Below are 27,316 nucleotides of genomic sequence, written 5' to 3'. Positions count from 1 at the left end.
GCTGCTGCACATTTTCACATACTTGTCACCCACTTCTCACTCTCTTGTTTCTTCCTTGGGAAAGTACCCCTGCTTGCAAGCGACATCTACCAGCAGATGGAAATCTAGGAAGAAAAGGGAATACTGAGTAAATATTAGTCCTTGTATACGTTTCACTTGGCAGCATACACTGCAATTGTACTGCGATCAGGTGCTATAAAATATGGCCTGAAAAGCAGACTATGACTTGAGAATTTGAGGCCTACTGTTTAAAGAATAGGAATTACTCTAATATTGCAAAACTTTAAATATAAAACAACAAATTATGCGACTTTTTTTTCCTCATTCTTCAATTTAGATGGGCATTCATTACCATGGATACTGACTGCCAAACGTTAATTACGTTAAAACCCTGGCAGGATCTCCAGAAATGTCCATTTTGCTTGTGACATTTATCCATAAAAGGCACAAAGCTCGACATGCTAGAGAAAACCCATGGTGTCATGGACAGGACAAACCAGAGACACTGTTTTTTGAAAATTACCTTGATCTACAGCAAAATGGAGACATTTCTAATGTACAGCCAGAGCTTGCAGGTCAAGAAAGGCAACAAGTATCTGACGAAGTCACAGCAGCACCAACCCTGCAAACAGCACCCACGGGAACTTTAATGTCTAAACAGACACATTCGCATCTTAGGAAGAGAACTCCAGATCTTGTTCTCTTTCTATACTACAAAATTCCTGTCCAACAGGCACCAGTTCTGCGCTTTCTGACATTCGCCTCCTGCCAAAACAGCCTCTGTTGGGAACAAATCTTGAAAATACACAGGGATGGAGAAATGAGGGGGCTCGTGACGATGCAACTCTGAATTATGTAAAACTAGGAGACAGCGTGTAACATCCACTCATCTGAAATCCAGACTGCCCGGTCAGGTCACCTGCAAGTCCTTCACTGAACATCCCATGAAGTGAAAACGGCACCAGCGTTGAGCAGGAGGCTGCGGTTCAAACTCAGGTGTAACTGCACCGGGGGCTTCGGACGGGAGACGGGGAAGAGTTGGGGCCAGGCCTGTCCCCCCATGAACTCCTGACACCTTTGGAGATAATCTCACTGTGACTGCTCAGGAACGCTAACGAACTGGCTGAAATTATTTTTGGCTGGAAGGTGTAGGAAATAGTTCAACTGAACATATGATAGCACAGGAGACCTTGCCTGAATGCAAATTCGCCCCCAGCAACTGCACCTATAGACCTGTTCACCTCGGAGTGACAGAGAGGGGACGCGGTGACACAACCACAGCAGCAGGGAGCAAGTGGTGAATGTCCAGGGCACCTTGCACATGATAATGACGGATTCATCCGAGTCAGTAGCATCTCTGTATTCCGTCTGTGTTCTTGTAGCAAAAAAAGTCAGAGGAAGCTGCCAGGTTATCTGAAGGACTAGATGACTCACAAAATATATATGGCCAGCCACTGAGAAAGCTTTCTCCTTCATATATCAGTATCAGCTTAAACGCTTAAGTCCAGATGTAACAAATTTCCACCTGCTCCACTCCGAGATCCCTATTTCCAGAAAGAAGGATTGCAAACAAAAATTTCTCTAATCAGAATCTTCCTATATAGTGTTTTAGAAGAGGAAGCACAAACCACAGCTTTATTTACTAGCTGAGCATAGCTGGGAGTACAATGCAGAGGAGATGGGGCAGGATCCGTGAAGAATTGACAGAGCTCCCGTTGATCATTCGCGAAGTCCAAAAGGACTCCTGTTGCAAGTGTTGATGCTGCCAACATAACCAGAAAGACTTGTTCCAAAAAGCCCATTTTACAGATGAGGTCAAGTAGAAAGTAGTGGAGAAAGAAGAAAACAAGGTCCTTCTATCAAATTGTCAGGTAGAAAGACAATTAGTGCATGAGGAATAAAGATATGGTTAAAGCAAACACATTCAAACCAACAGTTTTAAAACAAAGGAAGGGGAGGGTTCTTCACCCACCATGTAATTAACCTACGTTAATGACATTAACTTAGAACACAGTGGATGCTAAATGTTTGCATGGCTTCAAAATGTGACTAGAAAAATAAATGGAAGGAAAGTTTGAAGCCTTTTCTACTTAATAGCCCCAAAATGCCAGCGGTGCTGTTGGAGACGGGGCCCTGGACTAGAGACCTGCCGTCCTGGGGGCACCATGTTCTTAAAACTGGTAAACTGGGATTTAGCTGAGCAAGTTAGTCAAGTGGAGAGTTTTTCATTCGAAGAAAACAGACACCTATTTCAGGGATTTGCGGTGATGCAGAGATGGGCTGGCAGCCATGGAGGGAAATCCCAGAGACTGTTTCAATGAAACAATTGTTGTCTTTCTTGCTACAGAATAGCTGCAAAATGCAAAATTATCCAGTCCAGCTCTTCAAAGGAAAGTAACGCCTTCTCCAAAAGCGAAGGTTTGATTCTTGGCCCATTTATATGAATTACCACCTTGGTTTCGGGCCCAGAGTTGCTCCCAGTCACAGAAATGACTTTTCCTTCCCTCTTCACTGCAGGGGCCTTTGGTACCACATTACATTGGCTCTCGCTGTGTCATATCTAGAACTTGGTGTCACCACACAACAAGGACAAGTGAATGATGTCAGCAGCCCAGTGAAACCCAGGGTGTTCCAAAAAGATGGACCCAACGTATTACAATTACACAAAAATTTACAAACGGTTTAACAAGTCATCAAGTTTTAGCAGCATTTTTATAAACGCTCTACCTGCTGTACGGACTGTAAGAGCTCCATTCATGGGCGGTTGGTGGTTGCAGAGATAAGCGATTTCAAATTGGGTCCATCTTTTTGAAACCCCCTGTAGACAGAACATGAGCCTCCCTGTAGCAGGACATAGATCAAAGTGTGGGCTCAGAACGCTTTCAAATGATGGCCCAAAAGAAAAGGGGAAAACAGACAGGACTCAGTGACTTTCAGAAGATACATTGTGAAGAAACACCTGGAAAATTGTAATCATGTAACAATTAAGCACGGAAAGATTAAAGAAGTTGTTTCCCAAGAGTCACAGCGGAAAGAAGGTACAGACAGTAGTCAGAGCAAGTCAGCTTAGATTTAAACCTGGCTGCTTTGCCTACAGCTGAAACGCAGGACATGGGCTGTGCCAGGATTGAGCCTTGTTGCATGTGCCCAGTTTATTTTGGGCCAACTTGGGCCCAATCATGTTAGGCTGAGCTTTGCTGTCCAGCTCTGCCCTTCACAGGCACACCAAGCCTAGAAGGTACCACAGTGGAAACGTAGACCTGGACGACTATCACATTTCCCAGAGAGTAGACTCTATGCTAATTGTTGCTAATTAGCATCAGCCTAACAGTGTTTCATGCCTGTGGAACGATCCCGTGGAAATGGGTTCCAAAATGTTCCTGTATATAACTTTAGAACTGGCATATTAAGCAAGTGTTTTGCTGGCGATATGCAAGCTGAGAAGTTTGCTAATCATCCATGGTACCAGGAAGTGATTGAATAAGAACTCACGGTTCTGGGTTTTAAACAAAAGCCTGTTTTCTTTCAAGATGGCATCCAAGCATCTTTCTCAGCTTTCTGACAAAAAGACTTCATTCCTTACTTAAATGTTTGAAACTGATGGGTCTTATGAGCTGAATTATTAATTAGCATCATTATCTGGAATCTAGAAACTACTCTTTGAAGTGAGCGACAGCTCTTCAAACTCTCCAACCAGCTCTTTGATGATCAGCTGTGAGGGAAACAGCTTCTTACAGGACCTGCAGGCTGCACCAACTTCTCCTCTACACCAGATCCAAAGTACTTTGTGTCCTCTCTTGTCTCTCTAAGCTGTGCACATGTTGGTTTTTCCTCTAGTTACCAGATTTGTGAATTTTTTCCCTGTTACTTCAGTCACCTCATTACTCAGTGTTTCCGCCGTAGCACTGTCAACCTCCAGCAAACATTATCTATGGACTTCATCTCAATATTGTGACATCCACATTTCTGACACAACGCCCAGAACTTCAGGTTTTATTTACTGATATAACTTCTACCCTTGTCCATATAAGAGTAATTAGTGTAAACTTACCTACAGAAGTGTGTTGGTAAGTACACTAAGAGGTTGTACAATATTTTAACTGAAGGCACAATGAAGCACTTAAATTGCAGACAATAACTGAACTATTCTGATCTTCCCCTTTCTGTAATCGTTTCAGAGTAGCTGTCTCAGTAACCTCTAAAAAATGTGGAATGTCTCCTTACCAGGGGACTTGCCACTGTCTGAACTGTGTCGTCTTTTCCTGCATCGAGGTTTTACACATGAATCGGTCTTTTCTACAGATTTGTTCACAGGCTGAGTTCCTAAAGTGAATTGTCTCTCTTCTGTGTCTGATGTACTAGATGCACATTCAACACTTGTATTCTCCTAAAAAAAAAAAAAAATTAAAAAGTTACTCAACATTTTCTTGTAATTACCTCAGGGAGAAAATTATTATTATCCTTCTCCACTCCAAGAGGACATCTAACAAGTGTTGAACATGCCTGGATGGTTTACATAATAAACGTTTTTAACTCAGAATTAAGGTTGCCAAATTGAAACTCCAGCTCTTACAAAATGTCATATTAAGCAAAACATGAAATCAGAAAACTAGAATATACAATGTTAGGGTACATGTCCTCTCAGTCTGAGCTTTGCCCTCGGTTACCAAACTAGAAGAAATAGCCCAGAAGGAATCCAGGTGCACTTGCTGTTCCCAACACTCGTATTAGTAATGATACATCGAGCCCAAACAACCCAGCAGAGCCGCGTGATGCAGAACGACACATGCGAGCCGCACATTTCAGGCTGGAAACCTCACCCCACCCAGCCGTTAAGACACGAAATTATAAAGTGTTGCTTTGCTTTTTGGAGCCCTCTGCTGCTGTTCCATATGTATTCTGCAGGCAACCGTTTACCAAACTGGTGTATTTCTACGATCAGGTGGCAAAAGTCTGTAGGTTTTAAAAAAAAAAAAAAAACAGCGCCAAATAACCATGTTTCTGTTCCACTGAGGAACTAAAAGCCCAAAGTGAAGCACTTGGAGTTGACCTTTAGGCAGAAAGATGTTCTCACTGTCACCTGCTCTAGAATATTCATCTCTTCTGCAAATATCCTACCAATCAATATCCTAAAGATGAATGATTGTTCAGAGCCCGCAACATTTCCTTCCATTAAGGGAAAAAAAGCTTTTCGAAACTGGTATGTGTGAGCTTACAGAAGACGAAACATCAACAGACTTGCTAATAAGACATTAGTAATTCCAAAAATCACACTCTCCACCTTGAGTTAAATCTAGAAAAGGCAGCGTGCATGCATATTAATAGAAATACATGTACATTCTTTGACTAAGTCATATAATAATACTGAAAAAGGTCTGAGTGAACACAGTAACTGAAGAGCCCAGGGAGCGCTGGTTGCCCACCAGGCCTCCTGCCCCTGCTCCCCACCCACAGCACTGGAGGGTTTGTTCTCAGAAACACATTGTAGTTATTGCATACCTACTATTAATGAGGCCACGTGAAAACCATTGGGCTGGCAAGGCCATGTGTCCAACATCTAAACCACAACTCCTTCCTGAGCTTCGCAACAAGGAGAAGAAGGGCTGCAGTTCATTGCCTTCACTGCCTAGAATCCAAACTTCACAAGTGATGATCTAAACCTCTCCATTCCTGGTGACACCTAATAATAAGTTCTAGAAAACCAAGTGAGCAGCCTTAACCGACTAGTGAGAGCAGGGAAGATTTCTCAAGGAAGCATACTTTTGGATACCCTACAAGACAACTGTTCTAGAAACAATTCTAGAAATTCCATTGTTTTAAAAAAAGAGAAAACTAGATACATGATGAACTGAAGGGCAATATCACAGAATCACACAGAATCCCAGAATGTCAGGGATTGGAGGGGACCTCGAAAGCTCATCCAGTCCAACCCCCCCGCTGGAGCAGGAACACCCAGATGAGGTGACACAGGAAGGTGTCCAGGCGGGTTGGAATGTCTGCAGAGAAGGAGACTCCACAACCCCCCTGGGCAGCCTGGGCCAGGCTCTGGCACCCTCACCATGAAGAAGTTTCTTCTCATCTTTAAGTGGAACCTTCTGTGTTCCAGTTTGTACCCATTGCCCCTTGTCCTATCATTGGTTGTCACCCAGAAGAGCCTGGCTCCATCCTCCTGACACTCCCCCTCTCCATATTGATCCCCATGAATGAGCTCACCCCTCAGTCTCCTCTTCTCCAGCTCCAGAGCCCCAGCTCCTCAGCCTTTCCTCACACGGGAGATGCTCCACTCCCTTCAGCATCTTCGTGGCTGCGCTGGACTCTCTCCAGCAGTTCCCTGTCCTTCTGGAGCTGAGGGGCCCAGAACTGGACACAATATTCCAGATGAGGTCTCACCAGGGCAGAGTAGAGGGGCAGGAGAACCTCTCTCGACCTACTGACCACCCCCTTCTCATACAGACAGGGATGTAGAAATCAAAGTGCATTGTTTGATAAAAACTAAACGCATATTGGGATAAGGATTACTAAGAGGCATGGGGATGGGTGCGGCCAGCACGTCGAGGGAATTTCATTTTCCCCTCACTAGTGCCGCTGTGTCCAGGTTCAAGACCCACAGTTGTGCATGTGAAAACCATCGCGTGAGGACACTGCACAGCGCTCCATGCAGATTCCTTTTTATCACCCTGTTTACAGGATCTTACCCACCAACTCCTTAGTAATCCAATTAAAAAAAAGGCAATAATAAGATTTGGATCTTAATAGCATCAGCCTAACACACACAAATCTGGTTCCCAAGTTCTCTCTTTTTTTAATTGTTTGGTTTTTTAAGTGAACGTGCTTCTGCCCATGGGTTTACCACATCTGTGGACAGACTCAGGCCCAGTACTCCTGCAATTTTTGAGTCCCAAATATTGTTTGGCAGAGAACCAAACAAAGCTACCAAAGCAGACAGATGTGTTGAAAAATGCCAAACCTGCTGCATCTCATCGGTTACATGACTTACGAGACAGGGACAGGACTTCACGCAGCGGGGAGCACAATGAGAGGCTCAGGTACTAAAATGAGCAGCTCACATGAATGGGGTTTGCTGGATTAACCTTCACCAAAGCAAGCATGAGTCTCAACCTTCAGCCAAGTTTACTGCCAAGGAGACTGAACAAAACAGGAGGTAAATTCCTTTTCATCAAGCATTTACAGAAATGTTGTATTTCCACTTAAAGAAGAAAATAAAATATTTCTTTTAAGAGTGGAATAAAATATGACAATTAAAGGCCAAAACCCGTAGGAGTCTAGGATAGGAATTCACTAAGGCTAAGATGACAACACTGAATCTGAACTATTGAATGTACTGTCTTTTCATGCAAATAACTGCTCTTTAATTTGCTATCTTTTAGGAAATCAGGAAAGCAGAATAAAGCAGGTTTCTACTGAACTGGTAGTTCTATGAGAAGGACAGTTCAACGCTCAGTAGCTGTCACAAGAGCAATTAAATGCCAGGAAATACTGCGAAAGAAATACAGAACAAAATAGCAAACATCTTTGTGGCACTGTAAAACCGGATGGTTTTCTCACTTCAATGCTCTCTTCATTTCAAAGAAGGGTGTAGTAGAAAAAGTTAAGAGAAAACCCCAAGCTAACAGGGGTGCGGAGCAGCTGCCATCCAGAGGAACTTACAGCAGGACCATCCGGTTGGGGAGCAAGAGCCCTGAGGAGCCTGTGACAGAGACCTGTAAAATCACAGGTGACACGCAGGACGTGGCCAGGGATGGATGACAGGCCAAGGTCTCTTCTGAGGAACATCCCATGGTAACAGCCACGCTCAAAAGCAGCAAAACAAAGCTCTTCATGCAAGAGATCGTGAGTAACGTACCTGCTTGGTCAAAGGATTCTCCAGGCTAGAACTGACGTGGTTTCCAGGACTGACTTTAGCCCATGGAAGAGAAATTTCAGATTAAGTATACGGTGTCATTCCATGTCCTCAAGCTGAGAGCAGCTGGGAAGCAGGAGGAATGGCCTGTGCTATTTGCATGCCTGGTTCTCGCTCCTCCCGGTCTATCAGATTACAGCTATTGTCTGGAGACTTGACACTGGGCAAGACGGACCTTTGATCTGACCCAGTAGAGCTGTTTGGATGTTCTGGTATTAACTCTGGAGGAATTTGCTCCTCCCCTGCTGCTACACACAGAAATAAAACTGTCTTCTGTGCAGGGCCACTATTCTGCCGTGAGCTTGCTCTGAATTACATGGCACTGACTCAAAGCCTCAGGAGGCTTCCGGATCCAGGGATAAGGAAGATAACAAATTTTGTAGAAGCACAGAAGCCTCTCCAGAGAGTTCTGCACCTGCCATGAGCTCAAGCTCTGGGCAAGAGGCAGCTGGGGTTGGGTTAACCTTGCATCTCTTCAATTTGGGATGAGGAGACTCGTCAGAGAGAAAATATTTCTAACAAAAATAGGGGATCTGTCATACAAAAGGCCTAATAGTCCCTGAATTCTTTTTCAACACATAAGAAACCCCAGTGAAATAACCAGTAAATGTCCAGATCAACAGACCAGGACCAACATCAGGATTCTCACCAATTACACAAGCAATGGGGCCTCAAAACCAAAACACCTCCCCCCCAACAACACACAGGTCACACCCTTGATCCTTCAGTTCTTAACAAGGGAGTTTGGGCCACAAACTCCAAACTCCTTCAACAATGGAAAAAATATACTTCTAAAAACACAGTCCAAAAGCTGTCAAACTGGCAATGGTTAAATTTAAAGGGTGGTTGACACTGAAGATAACGAGTGGACACTCATTAAGCAGCACCGCTCTTCTCTGCACAGGACCGAGCACAACAGCCCAGCCTGGAGCTTTGCAGAGACTCGATCAGAATACAAGTCTTGCTGTAAAGATACTCAGGAGGAACATGAGTAAGAACAATCGAGTTTGCACCAGCTGAGGATTTCCGAGCGATAAACTTTACTGAAGGCTTCAAGATACTGATAGCACACTAAAACAGTAGCTTCAACACACAGACAAAAATGAAATTTTGAGTGCCTGCATGCAAAGTAGGTCTCACACAGCAGAAACAGGTGCAATCTTTTTTTTTTTTTTGTTTAGAAAACAAAGTAAAAGCAAAGCAGAGTGTGCATTTGCTGCCTTAGAGTAACATCTGGAAGACACCTCACTGTGCAAGACTTACAATTTTGTGTACAGGGCAGACCGGGCACAGGTAAACCAAAGTACAATGACACTTTGTTGGACACCACAAAGTATTAGCAAATGAAGATGCTTTATACCATTTAAATGCCAATAAATCATACTTTCCTCAGAAAACAGAAACTTAGTACCTGTTTATCAGAAACAATCCAACCATTTTGTCTTAACTGTAAACAAAAATCTTTGCCTTCAGTGGCAAATCTCAAGATATTCTTTTTTAATTTAAGATTAAAGACAGTATGTTATAACCTAAAAAGACTTCCACTTCACCACCTCGAATACACCTGCACTATGTATTTTTCACACGCGGACAAGCACCATAAACTGGCCAGCACAGGCTAACACATCTCGTGCTCATTAACACGGGATACTTTTTCATTCCCTCCTCTTTTTTAAAATCTTGCTTTACCAAACAAACCCTTCACTGTCAATTAAAAGCTTAATTAAAGAAGCCTTTAGTTATTAAGCAAGCAAGAATATTAAAAAGCTATCAGTCCAGACCCTAGCACTACTATTGAATATGGTCATCTTGAAAAAAAATGCTGTTTTATCTCCCTTTACTCCTTACCTGCTCTAGACTGAATGGTTCTTGCTGAATAAACACGAGGGAGGACTGAGCCGGGCAGTGATCTGCTTGCTCTCTCAGGTTTTCACGTGCTTGCTGTGCGGTCACAAATTCTTGCACTATTTCAGCAGCAGCACTTTCCACAGACAAAGTGGTGTGGGCAGCACAGAGAAATTCAGAAGGTTGTGATGGAGAACAAGTCCCAGCTTGATCTGGTTCCATGACAAACGACGTGTCTGAAGTTACCGGAGTCAGAGCCTCCAGCTGGCTCTCCCCGGTGGAAGGTGTGTCGCTGGTCTCGCTGTCAACCAGCAGCTGGTGGCCCCCGCTGGACGGAGGCGTTGAACACTGGCTCTCCACAGGTTCCACTTTCACCATTTCGGCTTTGGGCGACGAATGCATCTCGCCAACAATCTGAAACACAGCTTCGAGATTGACTTCTGTCTTCTTGTTTGCATCGGATGTGTGACACGGCCAATTCGAGGGCAGAAATTCAGCTGCATAAGGTGACTGCACTGGAGGACTCTGGGAGAAACAAAATACAGTGAACTTTTATATCAAAAAATTACGACAGTGTGTGTATTGGTTCTGTAAGGCTTTGGAAATGAACCTGAGCGATCAACCGAAGTGTTCGTTTATCCAAAAGCTTGAAAGGTTGTTATTTTCAGTGAAAACAGCAGGTTTAATTAAAAAAAAAAAAAAAGGCTACTACTTCTGTTTTTCATTAACCACCTTACCCCTGGCACACTTCTATTCACTGTCTCTCCTGGAGAGAAAGGAAGGTCACTTACCAGTAGCTGTGTCCCCTTTCATGAGCACTGTCTGCACACCTTTGCCTTGCAGGTACAAACACACCCAAGCATTCAGACCAGAGCCTTCTAGTCTTAGCAGGACCTGGGGGGTACATTAGGACCACCCCCTTCATATGCCACATAGAAAATGATAAAGCAAATCTACCTGCCTTCAGTTCTTCTAAAACTCAAGCATTCCTGTTGTGTATAAAAACAGCACAAACCACAAGGTTTATAAGCAAGAGAACAGGTACGTATGCTGTAAATGTGCATATGGACGACACGACTCGAGGAACTCAGTTACTTACCAATAACATTTTTTCCAATACTTTTTCCTCTTCAAGAGATTGTCCATATAGGCACCCACACAAGGGGTGATGCCCAAGGATGCTCCAGTCCCAAAATGAACGGGAGTTCAGATACCTATGAAAACAAATACTGTAGAACTGCCCTGCCTGTCACAGCCTCACATGTGGACACTTCTGTCACAACAATGCCCCACAAATGATCAACAAAAAGTCTACATCAATCTGTATAACAGTCCTAGAGATCTTCAGGTCAGAAACACCTCCTGGAGAACCTGCAGAGGCTCCTGTGCTGTCACAGAGCAGGTTTGAACACTACTAAATATTTCACTGTAATGACATCACAAGATGACAAGACACAGTCAGCAATCCATACAAATCAAAGAAAGTCTAAAGCAGAAAGAAGACAATGCAGTTTTTCAAAATCTGCAAGTCCTACCCAAGCCATATGATAAATCATGTTTTAACAGCCAGTGTCTGTATTGCTGTTTCTTCTGGAGATGACTCAGATTTAAGGACAATGGGAGGATAATTTTCTTCTGACAAATATGAGTCATACAACGATCTTCAACAGGTATTTTTAAAATATAATCTTATTTTGGAAGAGATCTAGTATGAAGGATTAGCCCTTAGTGCCTGATTATCCTCAGACCTTCTAGCAGGTAATGGTTAATAAAAAGCTACTTCCATAGATGAGTACATTAGAGAACAAGAAGCCACAGGATCACCTACTAGGAAAGGCATATGAGATCAAATGCCAGTGAAGGACTTGGTGTCTCAGCAGCACGGACATCAGAGGTCCCTGAAGGAAACACCACAAAGAGATGAGATCCCTTCCTCAGGGTGTGTGAAGCCAAGTCCTGCTGTGGGTTCAGGTGGATGTGCCAGTCTGCAGAGAGCCAGAAACTGCGGAGGGTTGGGGGGGCAGGAGGGGAAGAGAAAACCTGGAATTCGAGAAATTTAGGTTAAGCAAAGTCTTTTCATTAAAGGCAAGCCACCTTTCCATTTTTATAAGTTTAAACATAGTTTCTTCATTTAATATTTTTTTCAGTTGTATTTTTAAAAATATTAACAAGGTGTTTCAATTTTGTTGCATTGCTTCTTTGTTGACTGAAGTAGTCAGGGTTTAAATAAGATCTGGGTTACTAGGTCAACTGTCCAGGGAGGAGATCGTCCCTGCCAAAAACCAACCAACCCTCAACCCACACTGCGACCTCTTCTGCCTCTTCTTACGGGACCTCAGCCTGAAGCTGCTGTAACACCCACCGGCTCCTTGGATGCACTATGGGACTTCATAGACATTTCCAACAGGAGAAAGTGCCCACACAGAGATACAATTTAAATCCTCTTAGTTTATCTACAGAAGACATGACAGACAAAGATGGGAGAGAGGCAGCAATGAAACAAAGAAAAATGATAAAATATTGAAAAGTCAGGACTGAAAAGACTAACAGTTTGTTGGTCATTTGAGCTCAAGAGGAAAAATGCTCTAATTTAGCAAAAAGGGTGAAAAGGAAGATGGACATTTCACTTAGAAGATTAACACAACATACACAGAAAGTAAAGCACAACCACACCTGTTCAGGGACTAGGACCAAAACAACCTGGCTTGAGTGCTTGGGCAATCATTCAGATTCAATTTCATTTGAAATTATATGGCTGATGATCACTCTTATTACAAATAAAAGCAAACTACTCAGGACTGCTTTTAAGGTCAGGAAAGTATTTCTTCTTATTTTTTTCTCCCACATTTATTTCTTTCATTTCCAGTTACCTCTTGCTTCAGTTCCACAAGGAAATACCGACAGCTTAATAAAAATGCTAGTAGCAATAATCAAATAGTAGAGATGCTAGTAAAAAATAAAAATAAAGGAAAAGAGAAAAAAAAAAAAATCCCTAAAATCCAAGATGTAGCCTTGGTTCATACCTATGGTAAAGCAGCCAGAAAATACAGCACTAATGCTGCAGGACTTTTGTCTCCCAAGACTTATTCCCACCCAAGGATGCCAATCCATCACCCTGCGCCACACCCCACTTCATGAAAACCCAAATGAAAAAGAGCAGGAACCTGCACCTGAGCTCCTGGTTTTGTAACCAATTGTGACGAAAGTGTAAGACGCATCTCTGAAACTTCGGTTTCAGAAACCTGAGAAGAGATATACCCAAATCAGCCACCATGTCTGGGTATAACCACCTCTACTCCCTTCCCAGTTGCGTCTTTCTGGAGAGCGAACGGCAGCAGACAGACATGTCCTCACTGGCCACGTCTGCCCGTGTCCCCGGCAGGGTCACCCGACATTGTATGAGCCCAGCAGCTGCTCTTCAAGCCCCAAGGAACTGGACCTGTCTTAATCTCTCCTGAACTTCAAGCGATGCTCTCTGCAAGGCCCAGTAAGGCCTAGCTCAAGGTTTAGGCTTTCTTGGCCAGCAATTCCTGTTTTTCTTTCTGAGGCCATAAAGCGCTGTCTGGATCCACCAGAAGCAGGGCTGGTCCTCAGCTTGCCCAGAATGTGCAGATACAGCTCAGTGTCTTCTGGGCTGGTCCAGCAGTTCTGTGTAGACTTTGCCAGGAGCATCTACTGCCCACAGTGAGATCAAACAGCCTCGAACCCCTGCAAAGCACCTTCAGCAGCTTCGCACTGAACTCGCACACCCGGTGGAAGATACCAAGTAAAACAACACAACGTGAAAGTTCTGTTCTTTGTGAAGAATGATAAAAATGCTTAGTCAGACAGGGTCGGTTAATTTTACTGCTTTTGAGGATTTGTGCAAGTGGTTACTGATGATCCGTACACAGCCAGGGTAGGATGATCAATAGAGTGCTGGCTGCAGCCCTCAGAACTTTGGGGAAATATCTACCCCAGAGCACACACAAAAAAAACCCCTGAATATTCCCCACAGCTCAGTGAGAACCACAGGCAAACCGCTGCCTTCTGCCCCACCAGCACAGTCCCTGTCGCAGTGTTCTAGGAGAAACGATCTACGCTACACTAAGACTCAGAAATCTCAACAAGTCCTGTTGATCTGTTCTGTACGATGTTTGTATTATCCTGCTCAGAGACCTGCTGATGACCTGGTGGAACAGATTTCCGACGCTGCTCACACACAGGATCACCCTCCAGCAGCCCCTGCCCAGCAGTTCCCTGCTCAGGGCTGCATTAGCAAAGCAACCGCTAGTAAGTGGTCTGAATTTCTTTTGACTCCACACACTGCCCATGGACTTGCTTCTCCAAACATCTGATTTTCACTGGACTCTTTGGACAGCATATTTACATTTCCTTTCAATCTAGCCACACCACCCTTAACGACTCCCTTGGAATGATCTGCTATCCCAAACACTGATCTCAGCCTTCTGAGATAAGAAGTTATCTGCTTGTGACTTCCTATCACTCCGATGGATCCTCATGTCCTGGCTGAAAAAGAAGCTTCCACAACTCTCATGATGCAAGTGAGAGGACAAATATGCACTGTGCGAAAAATAAACTCTAGAGTATCAATGGCACAACTGGCCAGTGGCTATTTACATCCTTACACCAACGTGTTATCCCGGCCATAACCTGGCCAGCCCGGATAGGTTTATATTAAAACCAAACCAAACCAAAACATGAAGACAAAGGTTGATATTTGCAAGACAGGAAACTGGATGATCAAGCTTAGGTAGGTCAGCCCTTTTTCAACACACATAAGCATAACTTGCTTTGCTTGTCCTCTGTGAGGGGAAAAAAAAAAAAGTATATGCATTACGCTGTAATACAAAAGAAAGCCCTTGCATTTTTACTTCAGATCTTTTGATAATTGATAAGCCAGGCCCTCCAAATAAGGTGCATTTTCCACCACAGTTTTATAAAGCATTTACAGTAAGTACTGTAGTTATCTTTAATGCGACATCTCTGAGGTGGAGCCAATTCCAAAAGTCACCTTAGTTTTTCTCACTCATCCAATGAAACTCAGGACTGCAGAAAGCTGGCCGGGACAAAAACATGGAGCTGTTTCCAGTATTTTCATAATATTAAGGAATCTCTTTTTGTCCAGGCAAGGACATTCTTCAAAGATAAACGTAGACTCGTTAATTAAAACGAATTCTGGTGAAGTCAAGCAAAGAAGTTATACAGAAAATACCACTCCACTGGTGAGGACACACACTATGTTCCTACCCTGAAACACAACTAGAATTACAAAACTACCTGGTTAACGTTCAGTGGTTCTTTGAAACAGTTATTTGTGAGCCGTATTCCTTTCACTTTCTCAAGCAGATCGAGTTTCAAATTGATATTCTCCATCCAGAAGTCCCCAAACCCAGAGCTGGTTCCCTCGGCCTCCCCCGCGCTCCCCTGGTCCCGCACGCTGCACTCACCTGGAAAAAGCTGCAGTGGGTGTAGGTGGAAGCGGCAGGACCAGCGCGGCCGGTCAGGGGATCCACGTGGGCAGGCGGGGAGCAGCACTGCAGCGCGGCTGGGGATCAAGCACACCATCAGACACAGGTCGTGTTGGGTACGCAGAATCCTGCTGCTTGCTTTGATTAAACATTTCAATAATCACCCAGGAAACTAGCTAACAGAAATGTATTCTTACCTCCCAAGTGATTATAAGACTGATTTCTTCATCTTAGAAAATATTTATTCTAATATATGTGCACATATATTGAAAAATAGATCTTGTAAAACTGATACACACACACACAGAAATTTCATGATCAGTCTTCTGTATCTTAATATTCACCTTTTTGATTTGGCTGCTTGACTTTCTCATCACAACACAATACATAGGAAGAGCCTAGGTGTTCACATACACACTGAAATTAAACCGTGATTTTATTCTAAAAAGCAGCTTTGCAGATGATGTTGTATTCTGCAGGTATTACTTTGGTGACATGCGGAGGTACTTAATTTAAAAGTACAGGCATGATTTGCAGGACAGGCGATCTTTAAAATCTACAGTCATTCTGAGAGAGATAAATCCTTGATGAAATCAAATCTAGTCCAATGTTCATAACAAAGAGTAATTAGTTTAACTTGAGATGGCAAACAAATCAGATCAATTTATTTGCAATGCTTGACACCTGCAAGGGATTTCACATTAAACAGATGCTATCGTAACTAATACTTTTTTTTATTATCTATACCTATTCCTCTCTTCAATATGATGGTGTTGAATTTTTGTGCAGTTTGGAGCAACAAACACGAGAGTTCAAGAGCACAGGCAGAGCCAGGCGACACCCTTCTGAAGCAGCAGGAGACGTTTGTGGCTCACAGTAACTCACAAGGTAATTCGGAGGAACTTTCAGGAGAAAATTGTATGACCCATGAACATATTACAATTCTGGATATTGCCAAAAACCTAAACAATATCTGGGTTTCACACACTGGAAACTACAAAGTATGTTTATAAGCCCAAGAACACCACCAAAGAAAACTTATGTGTTATTGTAAAAACATCGTAAGTGAGCAATGACAAAGGAGAAATTTATTGTAACCTGGTAGAGTGATTCTAAGGAAAAACAAACCACATACTCCAGAGAACATATTTTAGAAGAAGAAGAAGAGAAAAAGAAAAGAAAAAAAAGAAAAAAAAAAGGAAGGACCTGAAGGGAAAAGGTGCTTGTGAAATAATAGGTCAGTGTAAAACATTAAGTCCAGATCATATGCTATAAAAAACTACAAGTAAAATCTAAATGACAGTATTCTTACAGTTAGTAGAGCTTATAGCAAAATCAGCTCATTAATTCAACAAATTGTTATGTCTGTAAATCAAAGTGAAGGGAACAAAAATAACTTTGTAGAAGACTAGACTGATGAATGATTCTGAATGGTTCAGAAATGCAGAATGTTGTATAAAAAGAATGATTTGCGCTCACAGGAACTTTTTTTACCAGCTCATAGGCTATGGCAGTGACTGATCTAATAGCAAGAACAACTACATCTCTAGAAATATCATGGAGGACACAAACGCACGCTCAACAGCTGTCAGTAAAGACGAAAATCCACTGTCAGATGGAGACCAATGCTTGGTAAGTACCACTCATCGCCCAGAGTCACCAAAGGACCATATAGCCAGACGATGTTTTACATAACACTGAAGAAAGTGTTACTGACACGCAGCGTTATCAAAGGCAAAGGTGTTGATTCATTTCTAATACTTCAAGTCTTGAAATGGAATCAAAATTCAACAAACAGATCTGCTCCTCTCACACACTTTCGTCTTACCCTGTTAAGTGGAGAGAAGGAATTTCTGAGCTCTTTTGTCTAAGAGACAGCTAATCTAGTCATAGCCAGAAGAAATGACCAGCTAAAGCCCTTTTTGTCACCGGCTGTTGTGAAATAACTGATGGTGAACATGTGTCTCATTTGAATACTAAGGAGACAGGGATGAATGGCATCTTACAGAATAAATTAATACTTACTGAATAAATGAAGGAAAAGATACAGCCCCTTCCATCAAACAAGGTGGATCAGCCTCAAAATAGATTTCATTTCTGTCAAAAAGGGACATACTTCTGCCCGCACAAGCTACGGATGGATAATCTCACATTCTCTTTAGGACACAGTGTGCGGAATATGAACACTGATTTATGAAATTGGCATTGCTGTCGATGGGGCTGGAACCAACCCAGCACCCCAGCCCTGAGAACAAGCGGAGCCCAAGGAAGAGCTGAGCTCATGGAACCAGGAAAGGACCGGACACCCATCACTAATAGTCCTGCAGAGAAGTCGAATGACCATATTTCAAACCTACTGAAAACATATTTGGATATCCAAAGAGGTTGCAAAGAAATCAATACTTTCAAAGGGAATTATTTAGAAGTATGTTAACAAAAAAGTAAAAAGAAGTAAATACAAGTTATAAATCCTGACAGCTGAACGAGAAAAAGACAATGGAATAGAGAATTAGTTGTCACTGGATAATACATAAAGAGGAAGAGTCAACAAGACTTTTTTTTTTTTAAGAGAAGTCACCCTGCATTGCCCTCTTGAAAGACCTACAGTAGGTAAAGAGACATGGATAATTGATCTTGTTGATATGATATTTAGATTCCCAAAAAGCTTTTAACAAAGTCGTCATCACTAAATCTTACAAAAACTGAGCAACAACAGCAAGAGAGGGAAGGTTGTACATTTAAAAAATAATCTGTTTTAAAGAAACGACACAGGAGATAAGAATAAATAGCCACTTTTCACAGCTGAGGGAGGTCCCCAAGGACCTGCACTGGAACTCATGCTCATCATTTTAATAAAGTGCTTTAAAAATGGAGTGAGTGAGCAGTGAGGTATGCTTGCGGATAATACCAGGTTATTTCTGTCTGAAAAGAGCAGTCAGCTGTAACTGTGAAAACAACCAACCAACCTTATGAGTTTCCCCAAGCCAACACCCACCAGATAAAGCTCTGCAATTAGGAAAAATTAACTAATTTCACACAGAAAACGATGGGCTGTAAGTTGTCAAGCAATAATCAGGAACTAGATCTTGGTATTACAGTAGATAGTTTCAGGAGGACATCAGCCTGACACTCAGCTGCTGTCAAAAAGACCTTCGAAGTCATAAATGAAACAATTGGGTTGTTAGGAAATGTTACAAAAAGAACAAAGAAGGAAATAGGAACATTCTTATTCCACTGTATAAATCCATGATTCACATCTTGACCACTGCGTGTATTTTTGGACTCCATATTTCAGCAAGAAAATAAGAGAACTGGAAAAGGTTACAGGGATGGTGACATGGGTGACGTGCAGGACACTGTTCTGAAGGAACAGCTAAATTGGGCAGGAATCTCCGATCTGGAGAAAACGCAACCAAAGGAACTAAATACAAGTATTTAAAATCATGATCCATGCAGTGAGAGGGATATGGATATAGATATATTCACCAAAAAAAAGAAAAAAACACAAAAGGCGATTTAATGAATATGCAGTAGGGTCTAAAGACAGAAGAAAAGGTGGCTCTGCACAAAGTGTGGTTAAGCCATGAACTGAGGTCTTTGTCACAGATGGCAGAGATGCGACGAGCTCATGCTGGTTCGGAGAAACAGACAAGTTGATGGAAGCAGAATCCCCCAAGCCCTATTACATACAGCTGGTGTTACAGTTTATTAATGCTGGGAGCCCATATGTTGGGGTGTTTTGGAAACGCATCCGTCCGCGCTTGCTCTGCTCCTTGGGCATTGCTGTCTGAGGAAATGATGAGCTCCATGGACCTGATCAAGGCCAGTGATCTTATCTCCAAAGCAGAGAACTATTTGTTAGAGAATTATTACGGTATTCACTAAATCCTGTTTTCCCAACACTGGCAAAATTGGATGAACTGTGTAAAAATAAACATGGGTGAACATCACATTCTTATACACATGTCCCTCCTTGTGAGACAATATTATTTTGTGGGCTCTCAATGTTTAAGCAGAGAAAACCAAATCAATCATAATCTTTGCTGAAGACATGAAGGTTACAACTCTACCAGTACACTAAATGCATCCAGATCCATTTTCTGGCACAGTCTGTTAATACTATTAAAATCTCTTACTTTTCCAAGCAAAAACAGCCGCATCCAAACAGCCTGTTGGGAACAGCCCCAAGCCCACGCCAACCGCTGAACTAAGCACAGATTTTTGGGGCAGAGAGGTAACCAGGCTAACACTGCAGTGATAGGGTTGGCCAAGACAACGGGGCACTTTTCCTGGCAAAGCTTAATACAGCAGCAGAGACACAGCCAGAAATGCTTGAGCTCAGCCATGGTCTTAGCAAAGACGTATCTTGCCAAATGTATCTGGAAGTTAGAACCTAAATGTGCGTAACATCTAAGAATTATCAAAAAAAGCTCCACGCTCACAGTTCCACGTGCAGACATTTGTACTGTATGCTTTTTACAGGTTCCAATACCGCATGCAAGCTCAGGAAAGCTGAAAGCCCCAAAATACATGCAATCCCAATATGATCTGCAGCTCATCTTTTTCAAGCTTGAACAACCACCATAATTTCTCCAAAGATGTGTTGGAAATGGAAGGAACAAGATAGCAGTAGATATTAGTGCTTTTATCAGCACAGCTGAGGCACAGGGGATGAGACCGATGCTCTCCGGCATCTTCCATCTCGCTCAAACACAAGCAACACGCGAAATACCAAGGAAGAACCTTAAGTTCATACTGGAAGGATGGTCGTCTGATGTCAAATCCAAACGTTATGCCCCAGAGAAGCTGGTTACTCATCAGACAACTGGGTCAGCAGTCCCCAAAGGTGTGCAGGATACCAGGGAATGCAGCTGTGCCTGTTCCTGCAGATCAGCGAACACACTGGAATGGGCCTGACCACAAAAACTCTGCAAGCTCTGATCCCTTCCCAGCCAAAAGACTGAGGAAAATGAGGATGACGCTCCAGGTCTCTTCAATAAGGGAAAATGGGAAAGAAAATGTTGTTTGAAATATCTTAGACATTCAGGTGGGATTAATTGCCTTAGTGCTACATAGACTCAGATGTCCAGCATTTGTCAAGACTTGGCACAGTCAATGAAGAAACAGGCTCATCAGAAAGAAATTAATTGTCTTCCAAAGGCGCAGGTCTAAGAAATGGAATGACTCACCCTCTGGGAGCTGCCTGTTTCTCTCTGGCTATATATATAATCTAGACAAGCCCAGGCACATCATGCATCAGATGAATCTTCGGCAAGATGAATCCTACTACTAGTTTTACAAGTGCATTACTAATGCATCTAGTCCGCTTTTCTCAAGGGAAAATATGGTGCTATTTATGCTGTGTTAAAACAGATATTATGTTTTCAGCTGTGTTTTTATTTTAAGAATCCCCTTTTTACCAACACATACGTGAATTTTAAGTTTTACATACAAAGAAAAGTCTTTATCTTAACAGAGGGTGTATCATTCAGAATAACACGACTATTCCTAAGCTACCACTCACCAGAAAGGTTATCGTACGTAAATGAACCCGACAGCCAGCGATGCGTTCAAAAGGTGTAAGTGGACTTGTAATGCCAGGTGGCACCAACAACTAACACTTTCCACATAGTCTCCTTGACTGATTTTTCATTATTATGATATTCTCTGATAATAAAGCTTCACTACATTTCTTTGACGCAATCCTACTACTATCAAAGGTTTTGCAAACAGAAGTAAATCCTTAAAATAATTATGGTCTAATGCTAGTGGGGAAAAAAGATCCAGACGAGCATCTTTTATTTTACTGCCCTTTCAATAAGAATCATAATGAAAAACCAGGGAAATCTTTTTGTCGCTGAAGTTAACAAACTAGTTTGAATATACATAAAAAGAAAACTTTTAACAAAGTTCTACTTTGATTTAATTTAATGGGACTTCAAAAGTAAAATGAAGAGAGTCAAGAATAAGATTGAACATATATTCTTTAGTCCCTTCGGTTATGAAATATGTATTTTAAGATTAACTATTACTTTCCAAATAAGCTAATCTTGGTTCTGTGCTCTCAAGATGAAGGAAAGCAGAGTTTTTTTATGTGGACGCATGAAGAAATAAGCTTTCAGCATTGTGTATGTTATAACATACAGAAGAAAGGATAGCCGTGAGATTAAGAGATACACAGGAGCAGAAGTAAAAACAGAGACAGTCCTAAATGACAGTGAAAATTAAAAGATCTATAATACTCCCTAGTAAAATGTCCAACTTATCTTCTCAGAAGTACTAAAGAATCCATTGGAGTTTTCAAAACCCTCAGACTCTGTAAGTTTCTCTGTTTTAGTTTGAATTATACCTTAATTTTTGTACCTTGCAAAACCTGGTGTGCTTTCATCATGCTCTCATCACCACCCCCTGGCCCCGAAAGATTTTGTTTGTACAACACGGCCAATTTTTTTTTTTACACGTTTATATCTCTGAGACAGGCTGGTGTCAGCCAGGTACAGAGATGTACAGATTCGTGTCTAAATCCACACCACCCTCCTCATCTCCTCTACGGTCAGTATGCAAAACAGGCACTTTGGGACATGAGCAATCCCACCTTAAGACAAACTCTGACCCGAGCAAGATGACTTGCACCCCAGAGATGCCCATTTCCTTCCCCTGGCTGTACAAGAGCGCTGGGGGTCTAGTTGAGATACAGACATAGAATCATTTTGGTTGTAAGAGACACTCAAGATCATGGACTCCAACCATAACCCACCCCTGGCACTACCCCATGGCCCTGAGAACCTCATCTCCGTCTGTCTAACCCCTTCAGGGATGGTGACTCCACTACTGCCCTGGGCAGCCTGTTCCAACGCCCTTTGGGGAAGAAATTGTTCCCCAGATCCAACCTCAATCTCCCCTGGCGCAACTTGAGGCCGTTTCCTCTGGCCCTGGCGCTTGTTCCTGTGGAGCAGAGCCCGACCCCCCTGGCTCCAAGCTCCTTTCAGGCAGTTCAGAGATCAGAAGGTCTCCCCTCAGCTCCTGTTCTCCAGGCTGAACCTCCTAGTTCTAAAATTCATCTAAACTTCAACATGATGGATCTCAGCCTATGCTTTGTAACCAATAGAAACACGAGTTGGAGACCATGTCCCACCTTCAGCATGTTCTGGACGAGGCTTTGAGCAACCTGCTCTACGGAAGGTGTCCCTGCCCATTGCAGGGGGCTGGAACTAGATGATCTTTAAGGTCCCCCCCAAGCCAAACCACTCTATGACTCCCAGCACCCACAACTCCTGGGAGGAGACTTAACAGTTGGCAGCTTGTAACGCAGGCACCAGCCACCTCTGTCATCTCTGTAAGTAGCACAGGGCAAGAAGCATATGGCAAAAGTTGCCCATCTCTTGAACATTTATGAGCGTCCCCAAGAGATACGTAACTCCTCAAAACTCTTCCTTGACAAAAATCATTTTATGGAAACCAGTGATTATTGTCTGAAACATTCCCAGCAGAGGTCTCAGAAGAGACGCACAGAAGATGTGAAGATTTCACTGTGTACCTGGAGAAAGCAGCCACCACAGGTAGGATTTCAAAGGTGCAGCTGCCAAGTGAGGAACAGACAGAAGGAAAGAATAATAACTGAGCTTTAGTTTGTCCAAGGAAGGAGTCACTGTGTTCTGAGTTTCAGAAGTTTTAGGGAAGTTTAAAAAACAAAAACACATCAGCACCCCCAAAATTATAACCTATCACATGATTTTTCCAATTCAAGGTAAGGGCGAAGAAAAGAACAATAATTTGCTTCAATTTCTCTTTTGAAGAATACAAACACTTAAGTGAGCCTGAAAATTTCAGCAGAAACATTTTAGACAACAGAGTCAAGACTTTTGTACTTTCTAGTCTTCAATGCACAAAATACAACATGATGTTAAACAAGAAAAAAATTAAGCTATGAAAATAGTAGGAGCAAATTTGGCATATTCTACATTTTACTTTTGACTGATCTTTGACTTTAAAACCTTAACTTGGGAAAACATGAGACCAAGTACTAGTATACTGCTGTTCAACAAGTTCTCAGTGCTTTAGTATCATCATCCTGTTTTCTTGTAATTAAAAAAAAAAAAAAAGAAAATCGAGCTGACACTGATCAGTTGTGGGCAAACGTTTTTTCTCCTCACCCTTTAACCTCAACAGAGGGGCCACCTGGAAAATCACCAGGGGAAGCTCGAAATCTGGAGGAAGGACAGGAATACCAAAAAGAAAATATTTTAAAGGTCTCTCTTCCTCTTAGGCTTCACACATTGTATCTAATTCTCACTTGAGATATACACACGATGGAGCATTGTAGAAAAAAGATTTAAAACGATCGCTTTCAAATACCTTTTAGAAAAGCAAGTGCAGAAATGTTTTTCCTACCTGTTGGATAGTAGGCTTGCGAGTACTGCATTGAAGCCGTGTCGCTGCTGTATTTTGGAAGGGAGGTGGCAATGGTTTGAGAGCCTTGCTGGAGTGGCAGAAGTGAAGCAACAGGCTGGAGCGTGTACGTGACCTCTGTGGGAAACCTCTGGAGCACCGGAAAGGCAACCCCTTTATCTGGAAAAGCCGAGGAAGCTTCATGCCCTGGAAGCAACCCGAGAGAACCTTGCCATGTTCTGGAGGGAACTGGAGGCCGGTCTAAACTCTTGGCTGGTAAAGTGCCGGTGTTCTGGGATGAGGTCGATATGTAGGAGTACGGAAGAAAACTGTCTCGATGATAAGGTTGATGAAACTGTCCTAAAGTCAGCAGGCCTGCGGCAGGTACGAAATAAAGCCAAAGGAGTGTTAGTGAAAGGCAATGAAAGGCAATACGAGAAGCTGAGGCTCTGCCTTTGTCCCAATATACTTAATTTAGAAACAGCCCATATTCTTCCAGCGAACACACGGTAACCGCTGCAGCGGTATGAGCGCAGTGCCAACGCTCCGCTGCGCACGGCAGCTTCTTCAGCCTGCAGCAACAGGTTATCGGTGCTTAAAATGTGCTATAAATCAAAACGCATGGTAACTTACTAAACCAAACAAAAGCAATTTAGAAAGTATTGTGTGTTAAAGCAGACATTAAAAAAAAAAAGGAAATTATAAAGCAAGACTTTACCAGACTCTAGTACTGCCAGCTCATAGGCAGCCAAGGGAAAGGCAACGTCAAAATCCTCCACGTGGCTTTGAAAGCACTTTATGACAACTCAATTTGTCAAGAAAAAAAAATTCAAAGCCAACTTTTTCCCAGTCAGCTCAACTAGTTCAGTTTAGACTAAAATATGCCAAACTTTGCCATTTTGTGATTTCCTAGATATTCCTTTTACTCTTCTCTCACTTCCCTCTCTTAGTTATTATTTCACGAAATGGTATTTGCTCTTACACCATGACAGCTCAATTTCTATCAGAGGTTTTGGTGACTTTGTTGAAACACTAACACTGAGAACACCTGTGTTCATCAAACTCCTAGAAGAACCGCTGTGTTTGGGAATTTTCCGGAGTGTTTTATGCAGCCCTGCTAATCATGGGCTTCAGGACGGTTTGTGTCAAAGGGGTTTATCTGGAAGTCAGGCTCTCCCAGATCTGTTGTTCCTGATTCTCACTCTAAAGGACTTTTTACAAAAACAGCCTCACATTTTCCTCTTTCACTCCTCTAATGGGAACTAATTCAAGAAATGGGTAACATACAGTCATTCGGCTCGGTTATATTAAATCATTAAGAATCACTAAATAAATATCACCTGGCCCTCAAAATGTAATCAGAGTTAATGTAAAGGATTGCTCATTTTCTGTTCAGTATTTTTATCATATATAAACAAAGAATGAACAGTGGGATGAGACTATCTTTGTATATATTGTACTTTTGGATAAGGAAATTAAGATTATCTAGTTTCAACACATAAACAAGACACCGCAGGATGCCAAGTTATAAAGCACCAGTTGCTTTACAGGAATTGTTCCTGGATGTTTAACACAGAGTTACATGTTGCAAGACATTTGGAACAGACTGATGCTTTGCAAACAAAAATATCTTTTATCTATCAAATTACCTCACATTTACAGCAAAGACATGCCCCTAAATAGTCTGTACAGAGCGCACAGGAAATCGTCAGCTTGTCAGAACTTGACTGCACATAAACCCCAATGTTTTCTTTGTTCTGTCTTTCTAGAAACTGAGATTCATAGAGCAAAAGCTCTCTGGAACTGCACTCACAGAACAGAGGCCAAGAAACGAAAAGGCGTCACCACCTGCTACTCCCCTTCTCCAGGTTTCAGTCCTCCCGCCCGTGCCACAGCTCTGCACCGAGGAGCATCCCCAGCCCCATGGCCTCTCAGCTTTGCACCGAGGAGCATCCCAAGCCCCATGGCCTCTCGGCTCTGCACCGAGGAGCATCCTCAGCCCCACGGCCTCTCGGCTCTGCACCGAGGAGCATCCTCAGCCCCAGGTCCGGCCGCAAAATGGCTGCTCAAATCTCCTCCTCAGGTCCTTCACAGAATCCCAGAATGTCAAGGATCGAAAAGAACCTCGAAAGCTCATCCAGTCCAATCCCCCCACCGGAGCAGGAACACCCAGGTGAGGTTACACAGGAAGGTGTCCAGGTGGGTTGGAATGTCTGCAGAGAAGGAGACTCCACAACCTCCCTGGGCAGCCTGGGCCAGGCTCTGGCACCCTCACCATGAAGAAGTTTCATCTTAAATTTAAACGGAACCACCCATGTTCCAGTTTGTACCCATTGCCCCTTGTCCTATCACTGGTTGTCACCCAGAAGAGCCTGGCTCCATCCTCCTGACACTCTCCTTTTCCATATTGATCCCCATGAATGAGGTCACCCCTCAGTCTCCTCTTCTCCAGCTCAAGAGCCCCAGCTCCCTCAGCCTTTCCTCACACAGGAGATGCTCCACTCCCTTCAGCATCCTTGTGGGTCCCTTCCGGCCCAGGACGTTCTATGATTCTGCAATTCTGGAGTAATGTTCACCTGGTAGAGCTGTGCCAGCCCCACAGAGACTGGGCGTAATACACAACGGGGAATGCACAGTCCACACGCAGACTGAGACACGCGTGAACCGCGCTCCCCACACTCACCGGCACAGATCTACCTGCGCGAAGAACTGTTTTCCTACACCGGGTGAACTACGCAGCCACCAGCCAGGCCAGGCCATCCTCTTCCCTCAGAGTCCCGATTTTCAGACCCCACGCCCTCCAGCGCTTCCCGAAGCCCCGCAGCCCCCGCCCCGCCTCACCGTTGGCCCCGCCGGCCGTGGCGGGCGGCAGGAGCGGGTCCCCGCGCAGCGCGGAGCCGAACAGGCGCTGGAAGCGGTTGGGCGGGCGGCTGGTGACCTCCAGCCCCGCCGCCAGCTTCGCCTTGTTGGCGCTCGTCAGGCGCTTCAGCTGCACGAGCAGCTCGGGGCGGTCCCGCCGGAAGTGCGGGCTGTGGAAATGGTGCAGGGGCCCCGCCGAGCCGCCGGCCCCCGGCCCCGCCACCACCTTGCGGAAGCCGTAGAGGTTGAGCTGTCGGATGAAGCTGGTGAAGTTCTTGGTCTTGAAGAGGTCGGTGGCTCCCGCCGCCCCGTCGCCCGCCGGCCCCACGGCGCGGCCCGGCCCCGCGCCCAGCAGCTCGCTCTCGAAGAGCGGCTGGTCGATGAGCAGCCCCTCGCCGCGGGCGTCCCAGCGGATGGAGCGGAAGCGCGGGCTGTTCACCAGCCGCCACAGCTTGGCCGGGAAGTTGCTGGGGTTGATGGAGGGCGGCAGCCGCGGCTCCTCCATGGCGCCGCCGGCGGGTGGACGCGGCGACCGCTCGCGCTCCAACGGCCGCCGCGCGAGGCTCGGCCCCGCCCCCCCGCGCCGGCCGGGGCCCGGCACGTGCCCGGCTCGCGCCGCCCGCGGCCCCGCCCACCGCGCATCCCCTCAGCGCCGTCGCCTCACAGCCCGCCCAGGGGCGCGGCGTCGTTCTGGCGGGAAGAGCCCCTCAGGATCCGCCAGGCCAGCCGTAACCCGCCCCTGGCCCCGAGAACCTCCGTCGGGGTTTTCAAAAGCCTCGGACGCCAGAAGTTTCTCTGGTTTAGTTTGAATTATACCTTAATTTTTTTAACT

The 27,316-nt window shown here is 44.0% G+C and overlaps 1 protein-coding gene across 1 annotated transcript; it reads right to left on the bottom strand.

The window, feature by feature from the left end:
• Positions 1-27: 27 nt before the first annotated feature.
• On the bottom strand, positions 28-26,989 carry HSF5 (heat shock transcription factor 5). The gene is made up of 7 exons (XM_065647302.1): positions 26,467-26,989; positions 23,629-24,000; positions 15,217-15,314; positions 9,763-10,291; positions 7,865-7,917; positions 4,225-4,387; positions 28-104 (listed from the first exon to the last, which is right to left on the bottom strand). Exons 1-7 carry the CDS (start codon positions 26,987-26,989, stop codon positions 37-39), a joined length of 1,806 nt encoding a protein of 601 aa, XP_065503374.1. The 3' UTR covers positions 28-36.
• Between the last annotated feature and the right edge of the window lie 327 nt (positions 26,990-27,316).

This window comes from Caloenas nicobarica, chromosome 17 (assembly GCF_036013445.1).
Source record: "Caloenas nicobarica isolate bCalNic1 chromosome 17, bCalNic1.hap1, whole genome shotgun sequence".
In the NCBI taxonomy this organism is placed as follows: domain Eukaryota; kingdom Metazoa; phylum Chordata; class Aves; order Columbiformes; family Columbidae; genus Caloenas; species Caloenas nicobarica.
This window is presented reverse-complemented; position numbering and strand designations above follow the sequence as displayed.

Excerpts from the sequence above, each read along its gene's own strand:
- HSF5 (XM_065647302.1), bottom strand. The coding sequence starts at position 26,989 with ATGGAGGAGCCGCGGCTGCCGCCCTCCATCAACCCCAGCAACTTCCCG. Across the intron at positions 4,388-7,864 it reads AGAATCCTTTGACCAAGCAG|GAGAATACAAGTGTTGAATG; the intron begins GTACGTTACTCA and ends TTTTTTTTTTAG. Across the intron at positions 105-4,224 it reads AGACAGTGGCAAGTCCCCTG|ATTTCCATCTGCTGGTAGAT; the intron begins GTAAGGAGACAT and ends TTTTCTTCCTAG.